General features: G+C 34.1%; 1 protein-coding gene across 1 annotated transcript in view; it reads right to left on the bottom strand.

Moving 5' to 3' along the window:
- Nucleotides 1–2,458: 2,458 nt before the first annotated feature.
- Nucleotides 2,459–20,017, bottom strand: part of LOC119634240 (putative uncharacterized protein DDB_G0291608) — a 39,124-nt gene continuing 21,565 nt past the window's right edge. The window contains exons 4-8 of the mRNA XM_038028297.1: nt 7,423–7,492; nt 6,643–7,293; nt 4,218–4,405; nt 3,372–4,055; nt 2,459–2,626 (exon numbers count right to left, since the gene is read on the bottom strand). Coding sequence (XP_037884225.1) covers nt 2,459–2,626; nt 3,372–4,055; nt 4,218–4,405; nt 6,643–7,293; nt 7,423–7,492 — 1,761 coding nt within the window. The remainder of the gene's footprint in view (nt 2,627–3,371; nt 4,056–4,217; nt 4,406–6,642; nt 7,294–7,422; nt 7,493–20,017) is intronic.

Consider the following 20,017-nt stretch of genomic DNA (forward strand, 5'->3'; position numbering starts at 1 on the left):
AAAAAAAAACAAAAAGCTCAAATTTTTGGAAATTTTTTATGCATCCATTAAGTAATATTTCAAATAAAAGCAAACGCAGGATTAAATCCAACGCATGCTTAAATTTCTCATTTACCAAAAGTTTTTATCGAGCATATTAACTGGTCATGTAGCTTTAATTTTGAAAATATTCGAGCGACATTCCCCAGTAAGACTTTATTTCTTGGAACTTAATTCCACCGTCAGCTGAACGACTCTTTTGTTACATGTCATGTTTTGTACATGTCAAAGACATTCAGTTTACTTCCTTAAATATCTTACAAACGAAATGTAAAAATATGAAATTTTGTTAAAATTGCAAGCGGACAACCATCATATCTCTCACCTTTCCCGTCCTTTGTTCATTAGTTTGCTTTATCTTACTTGCGGTAAAGTATTTTCGCGAAACAAATAAATAATAGAAGTAATAGAAGTTATCGTAGCCCGATACAGAGAGGGAAAGAGAGAGAGAGAGAGAGAGAGAGAGAGTGAGAGAGAGACAGGGAGGGAGAGAGAGAGGGGGAAGAAAGAGACAGGGGGGAAGAGTGAGAGAGGGGGGAAGAGAGAGAGAGGGAGGAAGAGAGAAAGAGAGAGAGTGAGACCCGACTAATTGCCTTATTTTCACTACAAAGGCGTCGATACGATCTGCTCAGTGAATAAATAAACCTAGCCTGCCTTATTAAATGAAATTGACATTAATTTACCTCGTCGTGTAAGTCACCAAATTCATTGAATTAAACCTAATCAATTTAAATTCAATTATGCGATATTTAACCACTTACTATATCCGATTCTAAGAGAACAACTACCATAAAATGCGTATTCGAGCATCTTTAACTTTCAAATTACATTGGCTGAAGCTTGCTAATTACACGTGCATTCTATGGCGAAATCAATGCATTTCATACTCTTCCTCATACGTAGTTTACACATATATACTAATCATAGTTAGACTGAGTTCTTTGCATTTCTTTTTTAACGTGGTATCTAATCTCTCTATCCACATTATAATTAGAATAAAGTAAAAGTAAAAATAATCTTGGTTTTGTTTTTTACCCTAAAATCGGTTGATTATCTATATGTACTAACTAATAGATAAATAAAAAATTCGTTTATAAAAATAAAATTCGAAACAAGTCATATCTGCTCATATATACATGTATATAGTGAGTGGTACGCACACGTAGATAAACAAATTTTTAAGCGAAATTCAAAGCAAAGTTAAAGAATCAAAAAAAAAGCAAAAAAAGAATGACTGGATCGTTTAGCCCTTTGACTAAGTGGTTGCCGCTTGTAATAGATGAACGTAACAAATGGTTATGAATGAATGGACAAAAATGCAATATTTGCTGTTGACTTAAACCTCTACTCACTCAGCTGACAAATTACGGTTGAATGATGAAACGTGCACATAAATAAGTTAATGTTTGCATAGCAAAAGACAGCAACTACAAGGCAAGCGAAATGAAAAACTTCTTCTTAATAATCGATACAATGTCACGACAAAATAAACGCCAAAAACTCAAATGTATTAAGATTATAAGATAAACAGATAATAATTTAAGACAAAAGAAAAAGAAAAAGCGAACAAACAAACACATCGAGGATAATTCCTTTTTATATCCTACACTACTTGCGGTAAAGGTATGCATAGTAAACTTGTGCGCATTTATGCAGGACTGAGAAAGATTTAAAGTAACTCCGACTATTATTATGTCAATCGATTCAAAGCACATTTCTATATTATATTTAAGCATGTCCGTCCATCTGTCTGTCCACTTATGTAGGTTGCAATTTACGAGACATTTTAATCAAATTTGTTGCACTAACATATTGTGACGCAAGAACGAACCCAATTGGCTTGGATCAATTTGGCTATCATTTATGAAAATATTTTTCCATTCTGAATAGAGTCGAACAAAAATCGATAGAAAAGAATATTTCTGGAATATGAAAGCAATTTGAAAACTTTGGGTGGAAAAGTGCTTGAATTTTTGAACTCCCTTTCATTTTCGGTATCGTATCACGAAAATTACTACAAAGTAGCAAATTTAACATATATATATATATATATATCGAATCGGAAACAACTGATTAATCGCATGAATATCGTGCAGAAGATGAGCCGAGACCGTAAAATCGCGCCAAAATCGCTCAAAAATTAAGGTGATCTTAAGAGTGTTCTACGACTTTCGTGTTTTTGTGCACTACGAATTGCTTCGGCCGGGCCAAACTGTTAACAAGAAGTATTATTTATTTTGAGTGTTATACGTCCTTGAGGTTGAGTGAAACTATTCGCAAGAAGAGGCCGAAATTGTGGAAAGACACTTATTGGTTCTTGAATCACGTAAATGCATCATTTCGCATTGTGTTGGTTCTTCGAGATAACTTCGTTGAAAATTCACCCAACATCGTTCCACAACCATCGTATTCACCTGATTTAGTCCCGTGTAACTTCTGGAGCAATCCACAATACACGGCGCACTGAATTATTGTGTTGCTTGATTTCACCATTAAAAATATCCATTTTCAAATCTTTCGATTCATTCGAAGTAGAAATTATAAAATAATCTTCGCCCTGACTTGATGCGAGTCGCACTTGCTGACACTGCGTGACAATTAAAGTTTCGTATAGCTATACCCTGAGAAAGAGTTTCAAAACGTTTCAGTTTGAATATATGAGATCAAGATGCCAGTCAACTGAAACAGAATCGAGACTAACACAATGTTATCCCCTGCCTGATATACTTATCATCATCAATCAGAAAATATTGATTCCGTATAAATAATGAAATTCGATAAGAGTTAAACGAACGATTTATTTTAACCAAACCAAAAAATATTCTTTACAAATTTACAAAAATTCAATCAAAATAAAAAAAAAAATAATAATAATAACAATAATAATAAATATTTTATTAAAGGCTAACTGCAAGAAATTTAATTTTTGTTATAAAAAAAAATGTTTTTTTTTTTTTTTTTTTTTTTTTACATTTATCTCACTGCACCACACACATAAAAGATAATCGCTCAAGACTAGGGGCATAGAAGCAATCATTTGCATATATAGGAAATGAAATGAAAGTAAAAGAAAAAGTATGTATATACGTCTCCAAGAAGAAGATGCCAACAGAAAGGAATGCCACTTAACGTAATTCATGGTAAGTAATATATATATATATATAGCATGTATATGAATGAAAAAGTAAATGGGGTCAGCCGTTGGCTATTGTTGTTGTCCATGCACGTTTTAGTTAGTTGACAGTTAGTTATTATCTCAGAGAAAAATTGTTATTTGCCAGAGTGAACAAAGTCAACATAGATCACAAGTAAGTCCCTTAAGGATATTTTACCACTGTTTGACTGTCAGCAGCAGCTGTCGGTCCACCAGTTCGTTTCGGTGCTGCAGGTAAGGCCGGGGTAGCTGTGCCGGGTATACTTAAGTAGTTGTGCAATTGTTTTGGCTGAATATTAGAAGTTGCTGTGCTATCTGCCAGTTTGCTGGAGGCCGTCGGTGCAGACACAGTATGAAATATTTGATTGCCATAATGTACGCCACCGTGATGATTAAAGTAACGTACAGCAGGGCCGGGAACTCCGGTATCGGGACCTACCCCAATATCTTGATTGGCATAAGTTGGTGGTAAAGCGACATTCGCATAGGGCGCCACCTTGTTTACGGATGTCGGTAAATTACTTACATAAATTGGTTGCTGCACCTCAGGTGAAGGCAAAAAGGGATAATAATGCGTTGGATGTGGTGTAGCTATACGTATGAAGGGCAATGGGGCGGGATTGCCTGGTATGCCCTGAGTGTAAGGCGCATAATTTAGATTCTCTTCGACACCAGCTGGTGGCTGTTGTACGAAATGCTGTTGATGCTGTAACGGTATCCGTTGTATTATAAACTGCGGATTATAGGTTATGGCCGGTTGATATGCTGGTGCCACTACTGGTGGCGGTTGCGGCTGCTGCTGCTGCTGCTTAATATTGTACTCTGACACCGATTGTGGCGGTTGCTGGTGTTGCTGTTGTTGCTGTTGTTGTTGTTGTTGTTGTTGTTGTTGTTGCGATTGCTGTTGCTGTTGACTATGATGATGCTGTTGTTGTTGATGTTGCTGGTGTAAATTATGCTGCTGTTGTTGTTGTTGCAGCTGCTGCTGTTGCTGTTGTTGTTGATGTTGTTGCTGTGCGGGAACTTGCACGGGAACATGTTGTGTTCCTGCCACTTGTTGAGTCGCCAATTGATTGCCTGGCGGAGATAAGCTGCCAATGCGTACAAGCGCCGGCTGTTGTTGTCTAGCGCTTGACGGTTGTGAATGAATTATTTGGTACGGTGCCAGGGATGCGGGTACAAGCGGCTGTTGCTGTTGCGGTATATGAATGGCTTCAATAAAGAAACGTTAACAAAATAAAATTTAATTTAAATTAATTGTACTCATCGCATATATGCGCTTTAAACAATATATAGTTTCCCCTTACATTCTCTAATGAAATTTACGAAATTCAATAAAATTTTAGTTGCTTTCATACGACATAAGTGAATTTCAGCGAATTTACTTTTGCTATGCTAACAAACCACAAATCAATGATTTGTGCTCATGTCGAGACAGTAACGGGATATATATTACAGATAAATTATACGCACGATTTAATCGTATGTTTACAAAATTCTTGTTTACGTATGCACGCCCTATATTTCATCCAATTGCAAATCATAACGCATATATAATTGATCAACTATAGCGATTTTATATATTGAAAAAGAAAAAAAAAGGAAAATAATTCATCGCATTAGACAGGCGCAAAACCGTTTCAGTGGGGTGCCCTTATTATGATTACGGTTTCTGAGCTGATGAGCTGAAAGCACGTTTGCGGAGAATTTCAAGGACTATATGCAAAAGCGATATCAGATGATAACACAAGTTTATAAATTACTTGCCTCGCCATTCACTAAAATTGACGATTTCCGTGACCGAGTACGAGTCAATTTTTTCGAATACATTTACTATTGAGCGTTTATGTAAAGTCGCGTTCACACAAAAGTTAAAGACTAATTACCATAACAGGCGCCTAATCGCTTCTGTTTAATGGTATTTTTCTTCTTCTTTTACTACGACCAAGCACTCAGGGGATGTCGCCTATTCGTATGGCACGGCGGCTGTAAGAAAGAAGAAGGCAAAGACAAAGAAAGAAATAGGTGGAGGCCGTACCTCAGTAGGTATAGGCACTCATTACAATTACGACCAAAGAAAACTCTACCGCACTTGAGAACACTGAGTCGGCAATCGCGATTCTTACCTACTGGCCTACTTAGGCGGATTTTTATGAATATTATGTTAAGTAAAGTACTAAGTTATGTTGACAAAGATTCAGATAGTGGGATAGATTCACTTTACAATCTAAGCATAACCGCATCCCTAGGAATACAGTTTATAACTCAATTTCTTTATCGGACCTTCTAAATTTCAATAAAAGTACACCTTTTAATAGCTAAAATTTATAAATTTTCTTCATCCCGCTACGATCCGCCGATATACTTAATAATGTTAACAAGCATTAGCATGAGCCTAAAGGGTACACTCTTCGTTAAAGTTGATCGGCCATGGAATGCGCTATTACGCTTTTATTTTTCGCTAATGTTTGTCGTGAAATATTAAAAGTGATACAATTTTTATACCCTATACCACTTGTGGTGCATGACGCAAGGCAGTATAGAAAAATCAGAAGTACTTCAGATAGACACGTCGTTTCAGAATAATTTTTTGTATCATTTCCTGGATCGATCTAAGCTTGTCTGTCCGTCTGTCTGCCTTGTTTTCTTATGGTCAACCTATAAGGCGTAATTTTTTAAAAATATTTTGATGAAAATTGTTGTACGTTGATGGGGTTTGACCCAGGGACGAACACTATCGAAAATGGTTTGGATGAGACCACTTGTTCACCTATGTTCCTTGCATTCCTATATAATGCGTTATTTTGAGAAGTTATTATATAAATCATTGTAACGTGTTGCAGGTTATTTATGATGATGAGCCATGGCCCACAATAATGATCTTATTTTTTGCTATGAGGCGAAGCAGGGAATTCTAAAAATATTTACCGAAACAATTTCTAGCGCAACGCTATACGATGTTTCCTTTAAGAGGATGTTAAAACTATTATAAGCCAACGTCAATACGTAGACTGCGTTCATTTGCTTGATTGCTCAAGACTTGCTTTTACAACCGATTTTTTTTTTTTTTTTTTAAGCAATGAGCCGAACATTTTTGTAAATGAAGAGAAACATTTAGGTTCATTTTTGCGAATCTGTGCATCAATTAAAATAGTAGTAAAATAGTGGAATTTCACAAATGCAGCATAACGTGCGGCACTTCTGCCTATAAACAAGACTGTAGTACGCATATCTTTCAGTAAAATATAAAATCAATTAAGAATATTTATATGCCAAAAAATTCTGAAAGCAGTGAAGGATAGTTAAATGGAGATGGCTGACGGACGAGTAGAATAGGAATGTACGGAGCGGAGCGGAGCGGAGCTTTTTATATAAAAGTTTATTTCTTTGTCTGAGCGAAAACAAGGGAAAAGGGAACACAAAGAAAAATTTTGCATTTAATTAATTACCATAAAGTGGTCCTTGCTGAATAATCTGACCTGGTGACTGGGGATGCTTTGGCGGTTGAGCGTGTTGCTGATAAACGTAATGCTGTTGAGTGGCTTGAGGTTGAATGGGCTGACTATGTTGTTGATAGACGGGCTGATGGTTTGGTCGTTGATAAGCAGCGGCTGCTTGAGCAGCTGCTACAAGTACACTGGTTGGTATTTGGACAAGTTGAGTGGTATAGCCCGGCAATGATGGCACCTTCGTTAGCCCGGCGACGGGTGTGATATCACTGCCTGATGACGGATTGAACCGATGAGCGAAACGAAGGCCACCAACTGTAGTAATTGACGGGGATGCAACTAGTGCCTGTTGAGTGGGGGCCTGATTCACATGTTGTGGTTGTGGATGCAATTGCTGTTGCTGTTGTTGTACCAATTGTTGTTGCAATTGACGTAAATATGACATCGGTATTGCAATAACATATTGAATTTTCTGTGGCTGCGGTAATGCTGCGCGTACAACATGCTGCACTGGTTGCGGTTGCAGTGAGTGTGCTTGCTGCTCTTGTTGTTGCTGCAATGCTGATTGAATATGGGGATTGCGTTCACGATTTTGAGGAGTATTATGTGGCACCGCATAAACTATGTTCTGTTGCGATATCACTGCGCCGCCTGCGTTACCACCAGAGTGTTTTAACGTTTGTTTTTGTTGTTGCTGCTGCTGCTGCTGCTGCTGCTGCTGGTAAACGGCAGGACTAAACGGTCCTCTATAAGCGAGGGCGTTCGATTTGGCGACATCACTGGCATAGTGTATGCCACCAACGCCAACCCCACCACTACCACCTGGTGTTGGACCCTTATCATATACCGCCTGTAAATAAATGCGAGTAATTATGAAAAACTTAATGAATTTTCAGATAAATAAAAAACTCAAAAAGTGTACAAATTGTTATTAAGTCCTCAACAGACATTCTGTTGCATATTTTTATCCATTTTCCCAATTGTTTTTCTTCTTCTTTTTTTCTTGCTTTATATTGCCTAGCATGAAAATTTGTCATTCATTGCATTTATTTATTGCAGGTTTAACTCAAAATAAATAACAGACAGATCGCGCGCATAATGAGTGATTGTCTGGTAAACTGAATTTTTTTTTTTTTTTTTGACATCCTGTCCATCACTGCACTTAATTATTTTCTTCATTGTTAACATACGAAATATTTAACATGTCAAGAAAGCTGCGTTTGTCGATAGGTATAAACAGAATTAAGGAATAAACACCGATTAAATTTCTTATGGAAATCAATAGCTTGATTATCCTTTAAAACTCTTAACTCATCTTACATCAGCATCTTAAGCGTCGAAAGGCAGCGGATTTTAAACTAAAACGAGTAAAAACAAGTAAAAGAAGACTATATGCGGCTGTGACCGAATCTTTTACGCTTTTATCGTATATATATATATATATATATATATATATATATATATATTTTTGTATAACCCATAACTCCATACAATTTTGTGGCTTTTCGTTTCTTTTGACCATTCACGGTATACTTCGCATCTTCATAGTTATACTGGTACATGAATTGAACTAACAGCATTTTGTTTCAGTTTTTGCAGTAAAAAAAATTCCAATAATTTCTGTTAAAGGGAAATGCATGTAAATTTAAATGAACTGACTCTTGGACTAATTGGGATTGCATATGCTTTGTGCGATTGCTTGTACGCACTTTTGCATTTTTCAAACGCAATAAACATCTCATTACGTCTTGAGCCGTCAACTAATACGAATTTTGAACGTCCAATATATTTTCCAAATAATTTTTCGATTTCGCAAAAGAACCGACTCGATGTGTGCCTCACGCAGAGGACGAATGATGCTCAAATAACGTTCCTAGTATGTCTTATAACGGCCCGACTCTTGAACTTTACAATATAACTCACCAAATTAATTATGAATGGCTTTCTGGCCTCAATATTATTAAAATTTGCAATATAGCTGATCCCCTTGATTCAATTCGGAAGTTAGGGGAACGTAATCGCGAGCAATTCTCAATTGAATGCAATCACTTGCTTAGCACGCATCTCCGCAATTTAGCACAGTTACAATTACATCCTTAATACCCTTCCTGCCACGTGTACCGTTTTCGGTACACCAAACAGAGTACAGTTACTTAATGTAAAATATTAGAGTTTAAAAATCCATTGTTCTTATCACTGTTTACCCAAAAACACAAACACATACGTGGTGTGGCAATTAGATCCCTCTCTTTTTCTTAAATGGCAGACATTAGCGTTTGGAAAATATCTATTTATATACTTTTTCTCTTATCAACACACAAAATCCGGATATATTCAAAATGATTAAATTTGTATTTTGTGTTTCAAACACAGCTCACAGGCCGGGGATATGGCCTATGCTCGTAAATAGCCTGACAGGGAACATGTTAAAGAGAATTGTGTCCCTTAGATATATTTAAAAATCATTGCAAATAAACATTTTTTATATCAAAATGATAAGTAGTTATATATACTATGAATATTTGCTATTTAAATAGTCCTGCGAGCGTATTTGTATATATGTATATGTATGCATGAACAGATGTTTAGGCTCGTTGATGAATATAAATCATACATAAGTACATACAAGCACATGCACGCTTTGTAAATTTCACTATTTTTTATGAAAGCTACAAGATGCGCTTAACATGTAAATACTAAAAGGATTTTTAAACATAAAACCAGGTCCGTATCTAACTACTCTTTCTTTTGAGAGTATTAACTTAAACGTGAAAAGTCAAATCATAACAACCGACCATAACTACATGCAATTTTCAAGCAGCGACATACTTTTCTATAGATTCTAATTGGAACGAGTTAAGCCCAGCCTTGTAAATAATAATTTCAATAACATAATAAATTTGATCAAAACATGTAAATTAATCGTGAAACTATGAAACCATAATAGAAGAAGTTATGCAATTCAAATAAAAATCCTAACAGCATGAGTATTCATTATAAGATTAACAAGTATCAACCTCAACTTTTACAAGAGATTAAAAAAAAAAAACATTATAACTGTTTATCATTTTTCGTTCTTCTATATGCTAGAACGATCTCCAAGTCAAGTCTCATTGTTCGAAAAGAGAAAAAATTAAAATCTCAGGTTAGTATTGATTTAACAATCTTAGCAATTTCCCAATTAAAAAACGTTTTAAATGTTAATTGTTTCCAGATATCTAACATTGTAAAAAATCTTCAAATATTATCTATAGCAAAAAAAGACAATGTACCTTGGCCAAAATTACGAATACTTCAAATTTTTACTATCCTGTAACGTGCCTAAATTCTTAATTTCATCTTGAAAGTAAACTTTTACATGTAAGTCTGGAAGCATTTAAATGATAGGTGTCGCAAGATTTTTTCATTTATTTCCACTTGCCCCCCTATTTTGATGACTTTTTCCCTATTCTAATTAAAGCTCTCCCTTCTAAGCACTTGCGATCGCTAGACCTCGTTCTAGCTCGCTATATTTTTTCCAGCCGCACTTTTACACGTCTATCTTTGCTTCCGCCTATATTGTTCAATCTGTCTCTCTGTCTTTCCCTGTATATGACTATATTTTTAACTCTATCTCTGACTTTATTTTTCCTTTACACTTGTCTCTATCAACATTTTTATTTTTACTTCTATTTTATATCGAATTATGAATTTGTTTTTTTTTGTTTTTGTTAACTTTGCCTCTAGCTCTATTCTCGTTATCATCTGAATATCAAAATCTAATTACATTTCCGTATCTGATCTCTATTTCTATCTCAATATCAAAACGTAATCACTTTTCTATCTCAATCTCTACTTTTGCCTCTATCTCCATCTATCGTCTGTCTTTGTCTCCATCACAATCTTGATTTCTTTTTCCGTCGCTGTCTCTTATCTCTATCTATGTATTTATCGCCTATCTCTATCTCTACCTTTGCATCTCTTCCTGTTCGTATTTCCATTACCTTGTCGTTGCCGCAATCTCTATACCTATCTTTATACCTATATCCATGCCGATTTTTGTATATAGCCTTCTTCTTATAAGCCAAAGAGGCTCCTTTTGCTAAGACTCAAACACGGTCCTGTAGGCGAACATATATACATTTATAAGTTTGCTTGCACAACATCATATGATGAGATTTTAGTGCTTAAAAGTTATAAAAACTTTTTGTTACTATGTCGTAAAAATTATAACAAGCACAGTCTACGACGAACAGAAAAGAATATGCGGGTGAGTAAACGAGTTAAACAAACACATGGCACAACCGTATTATAGTGCATGTAGATGTTGTTTATTAGAGCAGTTACACACAGTTGCATATGAGTGTTTCAGTCATAATGTTTTGTAAACTTTTAACGCAGTTACGCTCAAATTTTTCTATATATTTTGTAGATGAATAATTTTGCTTTTTCAAAGTTATAAACTTAATTTTAAACATACACGGACACACATGTCACTTTTAAATATCTGCGCAAAATTGCATCTATAACTAATGTGTATCTAGATCTTGCCAGACATATAATACACGGAAGTGTATATGTAAATTTGTACTCTCGTATATAGCATTTTATTAAATTTTTTATTTTTATCCTATAAATACAAGTGTGAAAATGTGCATTGGCATTTCAAAGTTTTATGCAAAGTACTTATGCAAAATGCTGTTAAATTTTCTAAACGATGTGAGAAAGTGAGCAAATACACGCGCATAGCAAACTTGCAATTAACGTTTGTGGCACAGTTCCTGAAGCAATAGGTCGAGGTAGTATCGTATAAGATCATATACAGCTCTTTACAAATCTTAGCAATCGTCTAACTAATTAATAACCGTTTTATTGTAATAAAACAAAAATATTTTTGGTAGTGGGAATATCTAAATAATAAAATCCATCCCGATAGACACTGTCAAAAAGTAAATATTTTACATGGAACTTGAGGTCGTATTTTGACTGGTTAAGCTTCTCCTTGGGCCTGAATTAAACAGACGAGCGTAATCGAGCGCAATCGAGCGTTATCTAAAATAGGGCGCAAGCACATAACATATATCCGCACTATGCTCTACATTCAATTGATTAATGCAATTAAATGTTTACAAGCAAATTAAAACGTTTTATTCAGTTAAGCTCGTCCATTACGTGCCATACAATAGTTTACTTTGTCGCCATATAAGGTTTACTTTTCATTAAAAACCGTTCATAGGAAAGGGGATCAAAAATTAATACGTGAAATCTCTATGGTCTGGAACCGATTCTGATCGTGAAATAGTAAAAGTTCGACTTTGTTATCATGAAAAGGCTTAGGTTTTGTATAAATAATTGCATGGGAGAGAAACCAAAGACTCATGCGATGCGATACAAATTTTTCACATTTATTACGTGTGTTAAAGTGTCATTGGTTTTTATCGATTGGTTGGCCAAACAAGATTAAAATTGCAATATTTTGCGTCTGAAAAACTTTTTTGTAATTGAACTTCAGACAAGCAGTTTACGAACTTCATCTAATCTGTACCAGAAATAGTACAAACACTACAAATCTATATCTATCTAAATATGTTAAATGCTTTAGAGAAATTTCCCCCTACGCGATCTTCTTCGCGTGAACTAACATATGGGATTTGAATGATTTCAACTGAAAGAGGTTAAGCACAAAAATATCTTAGCAAAAAGCGAAGAAGTTTAACCAAAAAAAAAAAAAAAAATGCCACAATTTTTGGGTAAAGCTTTTAAAGAGACAGGAAAAACTACTAAATAAAACATACTTGAACGATTAAAAAATGTTACTCCGTAGATAGATAGCAAAGACAAAGTCATTATGCATTGTAATTAAAAATGCATACGTTAGGATAACTGGCTTGACATTACTTCTCATGTCCATATCAATAGTAAAGCGATGATAGTGTATGCAATGTATTATGAAATTTCTAAACCAATAAGAGAGAAAGAGCGAAAAAAAAAAAAAAAAAAAAAAAATAGATAGAGGGAAAGAGATGTTAAAATTCGTACTTGATCAGTACGAACAGGAGATTCTACAACACATACCCTATTTCATAGATGTCCCGCCCTTCTGATTTTCCGATGAACGCTAAGCGTAAGAAATTCATTACTCGATTGCTCGCGAACAGTGGTCATTTTACTGGGCGAGTGTGCGAGTGGAACCAAATTTAGTTCAACGAACATATGCTGGTTGGTATAACAATTAGTCCGTGTAAGTCAAACAGTCTCAACTTGAAATCGAAGCAACTATTCAGTTACTCTTTACTTGAAATAGTAACTTTGTTTGCAAGGCGTACAAATATATTGTGATCAAAAATTAAAATCAATCTAATTTTATCTTTTTTTAATCTGTTTATTATAACAAATCCATTACGTCGCCGTCAAAGTACAGCATGATCGTCTTAATTCTCGTCTATTTCCTTGATGCCATTGCAAACTAAAGAATGAAATTTTCCCCAAAATGCATATGAAGATGCCCTAAAGGCTTAAGAGATCGTATATGTCGTGTTTATGCAATAACAAGATTCGCTAAGCACTGCTGGGCATGAAACCAAATTGAAAATTTATTGAAGTCTTTTCAGGCAAATGCGTGTAACACTAAAGAGATTTTTATATTTACACACATATATATATACAATTCTTTTATTTCCTTTCTCTGAAGTCCTTTTTGTATCCTTTTTTATGCTTCCTGGGTATGCATATGCATGCGTCACAATAAAACAAAGCTGCATCGATATGTGCGCAAAATTTTAAGGTGCTATCTACGTTGTTTTCTTTTCTTTTTTTTTTTTTTGTTTTTGTTTTTGTTTTTTTTTTTTTTTTTTTTTTTTTTTTTGAAGTATTTCCATTTTTCATTTTCAATGGAATTCTGTCAGGTGTTGAGTTGTAATGGCATTTGCATAAAATGTTTGTCATGTGGTTTTCTAACGCAATTGATGTGAAAAAAAGCATACATGCGGACGAGAATACCACAATAATGTTTGCAGTGATATCTTTAAGTATGAGATAAGCATCAATTCATGAACAAATGAATGCAATTCTTAAAGCTGTTACCGCTCGTAACCAAATACTGTGCACTTAATGGTTTTATAAACATACATTGAAAATTTATTCGATGAATTTATAGCTGCTCATCCCAATCTATCTTTCTATAAGGTTTTATATTAGTTGGCACTTGCTCGTTTCTGAATCTATACTTTTTTGCTAAATAAAATGCTTTCCATCTCTTTTCATCTATTTGAATGACCGACTTGATATCATATCACTTTTGAAACTCATTTATTAGTAGTCACTCCTACATCCCTGAACGCATACGCTCATGCACAATATGCCCGTATACGTTGATAGCAGAACGACATGGAAGTATTGCGTAGAGAAACAAGCAAGCAAGCAAACAATTTATACTTGACGATTTAAATCGAAATTTCGACTCCTCTATATAACACCAGAACAGTTATCGGATTTTGTAATGACGATGACTGTAGCACAAGTATTTCTTCCCGATCGTTGCATTGCTTTTGCAAGTAATCAAAGAAAAACGTAGCTCATACAGTATTTAAAAGATGAAAATTTTCAACTTGAACCTTCATTTTAATTTTCGGAAAAGCCAAGAGAACACCCTAAGAGGAATAGAAAATTGAAATTAGTTTAAAGAAAAACTATCCAGCCTACAACACTATTCGGTGTGTGTACTATCTAACACTATCCTCTACAATTTTGTGCTCATGTATGAAAATGATTATAACATTAAAGTAAAAAATAAATATTTAGCTGCCCATGTTCTCAAAATATCTTAGTTTTCGCGATTACCAAATGCATCGATGAGCTTAGCATACCCGTTCGTTCGTAGTAGCAGAGACTCGAATCATTTGCAGGACTCGAGCAGAGGCAGAGTGGAAATCATTCATTCATACTACTTGTTATGGCTGAGAGCTGTTTAATTTCAACTGTCTTCCTTTGACCACAAATTGCGGTTTATAAGTGAGGGGGCGCATGGATCTATGTTGATGGGTATTTTTTCCTCCTTTCCTTTCTTTGTTCTTATTAAGTAAACTAATTTCAAATGAAACAAATTTTCATAAAACTCAAAACATAATTTTGAGTTTTAATAGACAATTTTCAGATTTACTTTGAAGTAATCGTCGTCCCTCCTGCTTGCCTACCTGCCTACCTATACATATATAAATATATATGCTGTAATAGTAAAAGACCCACAAGGAGATTATGTAATTTTTTTTTTTAAATTTGAAAATAAATTTTATTTCGCTTTTCAATTGCTTTGTAATGCCAGACAATGTGAAAATTATTAGCCGAACCATTGATATAACTTAACTGATTTCCGACCATGACGAGGAATCTTAATAAAGGCAAATTTGGCTCTGAATGTCGATATCTATAAATAAAAATGATAAGAACACGAAATACCAGTTACCGGCAAACTATGATTAGACGACACCCTATCTAACTAACTTGTTCATTTTAATAGTTTAGATTGATTGATCGTTTGAGCTTGAACAGACAAACAATTAAAACTATTTCTATGAGTTGTCAGGATTTTTATTCAATTCGCTGATGTACTAGAGAATGCATATTATTAGCCCTTGCGAATGTATTGTGAACAGATAGAATATTCATTGCGTTACGGTGTTACGGTGTGTTATACTAGAACCTAAAGTATCCATGACTCTTCATTATCAAAATACATCCGAATGAAATTTTCTATTCACATTGCTCGCAAAACATGATAAATTGAGGACGAGATATAGACCGGAGTTAGTTATGGATTAATTTTGAAAATATTGCCATTTTCTTAAGACTTAAATCTGCAAATATTTACAATATATTAAATATAATTATATTGAGAATTATTTGCATTCATATGCATGCATCTAAAGCTACACAATCATACATAAGCATAGAGTTTCATTTATGCACTTAAATGAATTTGTGATCATTTATATCGTTGAGTATATATGTAACTATTGTGTGTGTGTGTGTGTGTGTGTGTGTTTGTGTGTGAAAGACTTTGCTTTCAACAAAGGTTTCAAGTATTAAATTAACAATTGAACTGAATCCATGCACAAGCATTTATTTACACATACGTGATGTATGCACTTGCATGTACATAGATAGATAGGTATATGTCAGTATACTAAACCGTTTGCATTATTGTGCATTTATACAATTTAAATTTGATTACATTTCGAATAAATTGAAAGCGGAAATTGATTTTGATTAACTATTAATGAAATTATTAATCATTTAGTAGTAGTAGGCAAAAAAATGACTATAAATCAATAATGAAATTTGTTAATCAAATAAATGAATAGTTGTTGTTAAGAATTGAGAGGATAACCCTATAACCCTTATTAAGATATTATATGTAGAGAGGTGACTCATAAAGAAAGCAAAGAAAATTTTAACATTTAGTCTGGTTAGTGCGTTTCATTTGTGAAGATTTTGCTTTTTTACTACAATCGTATGCAACGATAAAATTATGTTAAAAAATTTAATAACAGACTTGTGTCGAATATTAATTTGATTTCTTGAAATAAACGTGTTATAAACCGAATAGTAAACTAAAAGCAAAAAGCGGCAGAAAAAGATGCGAAACGTCCGCCATCATTGAACATCGTTGAACATCGTTTTAGTCACCTCTCCTCAACTTTTTAATATTAAAACTTTGGAAACTCAAAACTATTTTTCTTCTCAGGTCAGGTCAGGTGTAAACTGCAAACGCCTAGAAAATGAAATAAATCCAGTTGAGATTTGAAAAGGGGACCACGCTCGATCCACATTATTATCAACGAAGTCATCATTATCCGAAGCGAAATCTTGTCTTTGCCGATGCACACTCACTGCATATTATAGTTAAAGAAAGGACCACACGCGATACAATTATATTCGAACATCTTACTACGAACAAAGCCATCTATGCGAAATGAGATTTTATCGCTGACAATGATAAGCAATGCAAAATGCTATACAGCGACTCAGCGTGTAAGCGGTATTAAAAAAACCGTCAAGACATTTGAGGCGTGAAAATGTTGATAAATTTATCATTAATCGATCCGTAGCAAAGGCTTATCGCTAACAATAATTTCGCGGCAAATATTTCGATCTTTCTTTATACTAAAATTTTAGGCAAATTCATTGTACGGCAACTTATGAAACTTGAAGCAATTGAAAAAATTTACAATATATAAAAAAAGTGAGGTGTACACGCGGAACAAATGTGGAAAACAAATTCACAAACAGTTATCTGTAGTTATTAACGAAAATGAGATTTTATCGCCGATAACTACTATCTCTCGCATAGGCACAATTTATGAGATGATCAATATTCATATTTGATAATAGGGTTGTTAATTAATTGCAACGATACCCCGATGCAATTAATAAGAAATCTATGAATCCTTTTTAATCACCGTTAACAAGAAATCGAAATTTTCTTTTCTTCGTTTGTTCATAACAAGCACGAATTATGATTATCATCTGAAAAGCTGTGAAAAGACGTGAAAGAGCAGAAGCTAACCAAGCATTTGTAATAAATGTATCAGCTATGTCGTCTTAATAAAAAAGTAAAAGAGTAAACAAAAAATATGAGATTTTTATTACGAAGCTTCTTAAACAATTGCTTACAATTGCATTAAGCTTTAGCTTTTATGAATGAAAGTAATGAAATTGTCTTTTTAGCTTGCGTCGTGACTCGTCCGTCTGTCTACTGGGAAATGTTGAACATTGGAAAACTAAAGTCTTTACATTATTCCCTTTGTAGATATAAATATTTTCATTGAAATGGTCATCATCGACATCAACATACTATTTTAGAGAGGTTTTCATTATTTGCCTTCGTTAGTAATTGCGTCTGCAATCATTGTCTATGTGCCGAGATTATCGTCTATTACTCTTGCAAGAATACGATGTGCATGCACACATTTGTTAATCTCTTTTTTCTAGAAGCCTAACATCGAGTATCGGGTGACAAAGAGTAGAAAAATAATAAAAATATATATAAATAAATAAAAATAAAAATAAAAATAAAAATAAAAAAAAGTATAAAACATATGTACGAGAATTGTGCCAATGTTTGCACTTGATCAACTTAACAGTTAACAAGCAATCAACGTTTATTTACTATATTCACTACTATATGGTTGATATTATAATTAAGTTAACATATGTCGATTTTAATTTAACTTTTCTTTTTTCTTTTTTTTTTTTTAACACCCATACAAACAGAACAGAAGCACCAACACAGTTGACAACAAAAAAAAATAAATAAAAAAATAATAAAAAAAAAAAAGGAAAAAATGGAAAAAAAACAAAAGACAATAACTGCTACAATAACAGACGGAACTATTATGGATGTTATTGAGTACGTGTCCTTTCAAGCATTGACATCGCATTCGTATAATGGCATAACTGCGGCATTATAAGATTTACAGTAAATTACTGCCCTGGAATAATGTAAATTTATTTACATTACATAACATATTGAAAGTTGAATGTTGTATTGTTTACAAACCGTAGCTTAAATGGATAATAAAATTAAGTCAAACAACATTTTATCATGTAACTGACTAAAGCGAAATGTTTCTAATTGGACATAAACCGTATACAGACTAAGTCTACTGCCCTATGGTATTCTCTGGTTTTTGTAAGCATGACATTTAACTGAAACATTCAATTTTGAACGACAAATGCCTCGCGGAAACATATCGAAACTGTTTTCACATTTCGCAGCGTGTTTATGTGTGTGCATAAGACTCGTTACACGTTTCCAATACATATGGAAATGTGCCAAATATCAAAGATACTTGCTATATACAGCATAGTTTTGTGAACCTGGACGCCTTTAAAAATCTTCCCGTTTTTTGGAGGATACACTTTCTGAATCATTTTTTTGTTTTTTTATTTATGTATGTCTTCTAACTAAACGAACTAAAGCCCCGCTCAATAAGTGCGTACAAGCAATCGGTAAGCGGAAGAGCTGAAATCTTGACCCGTAAGCCGTTTGTGCTAGCACATGCGATGACTTGTTAATAGCATGTGGTATTAACAGTTTCCCCAAGCATTAAGATACCATTGCTCTACTGCTCCCGCCAAATGCACTTTTTATCGCCAGTAACAACAAAAAGGATATCACTTTTTTATCAATTGGGGGGAAGAAATGCTGTCAGTGCATATGCATCATAACTAACACCACTTGTGGTACAAGTGTATATTAAGTTTGTGGGGATCTCAAGTTCGTGAAGAACTTAATATAAATCCACTTTTTATTATACCGATTTTCTGATCAAAGCTTGTCTTGCGTCTTATTCTCTTGTGCTCAACCCATAAATCGCAATTCTTGAGATATTTTAATCAAATTTGGTCCCGCCCACGTGTGATGTTTTGGCCCATCAACGAACATTATTCGACAAATGGTTCGAGTCACACTGCTTTTTCGACCACTTCTTAACTAGCAATTTATATTGAAAAGTCGTTATATGAAAAACTGTATTAAGCAAGGTGGTGTCCAGTACTTCACGCTGGGCGGTGTTCCACTATAGTGTTTTCACTTGTTTTTAAAAGAAATTTTACCATATATGAATTTAAACAGTATTTATTAAGCAATAATTTCCTTCTTTAGAGTATTCCAAAATTGAATCGGTTTTCATTACGTAGAAGGTCCAGATTAGAAATTGATTTTCCTTCTTGTTGTTGAAAACCTATAAATTAAATTTTTTTTCTTTATTTTTTTTTTTAATGATCAATCGCTTACCTCACAATGTCCCCTATGCATGCAATGGTCAGGTCGAATGGGAAAGAAAAGTATAGGGAGTGGGGCGAAGCTTATATGTGTGTTATCCCAAAAACGACTCAAAAACTACATTTTCATGCTTTATAATATTGAGTGGGCGTGGCTGATTTTTTCTATACTCAGAATAAGAGTCAAAATTTGTATGATGTACATGTTGTAGTTTTTGAACAACAACCAAAAAAATAGAGAAAGCAAAGGTGTTCACAGTGTTTGTTACATAGGCCTGTGTGTGACCCTTGCAACGGTTTGCTTTGAAAAGTTTGGGTCGTTTTCAAATTCTTTTACAAATTTGTAGACGGTGTCTTCACTTTTGCGAATGAAAGAATTTTTGCACAGTTGAACTGGAGGACAGACGGACATATGTAGGTATTCTTTATCCGGTTTTAAAAGTTTGCGTCTGAGCGTTATAAAGCGATTGAAAAAAAAAAAAATTATGAAATTTTTATACACAATAATACTAAGGAGGCATGGTCAATTTTTTTTTTTTTAACACTTTACCGCTAAATGACGGCAGAAACGTAAAAGATCATTTGATCATTTACTTCCGCTCAAACCTGAAAC

This window comes from Glossina fuscipes, unplaced genomic scaffold (assembly GCF_014805625.2).
Source record: "Glossina fuscipes isolate IAEA_lab_2018 unplaced genomic scaffold, Yale_Gfus_2 0, whole genome shotgun sequence".
Classification (NCBI taxonomy): domain Eukaryota; kingdom Metazoa; phylum Arthropoda; class Insecta; order Diptera; family Glossinidae; genus Glossina; species Glossina fuscipes.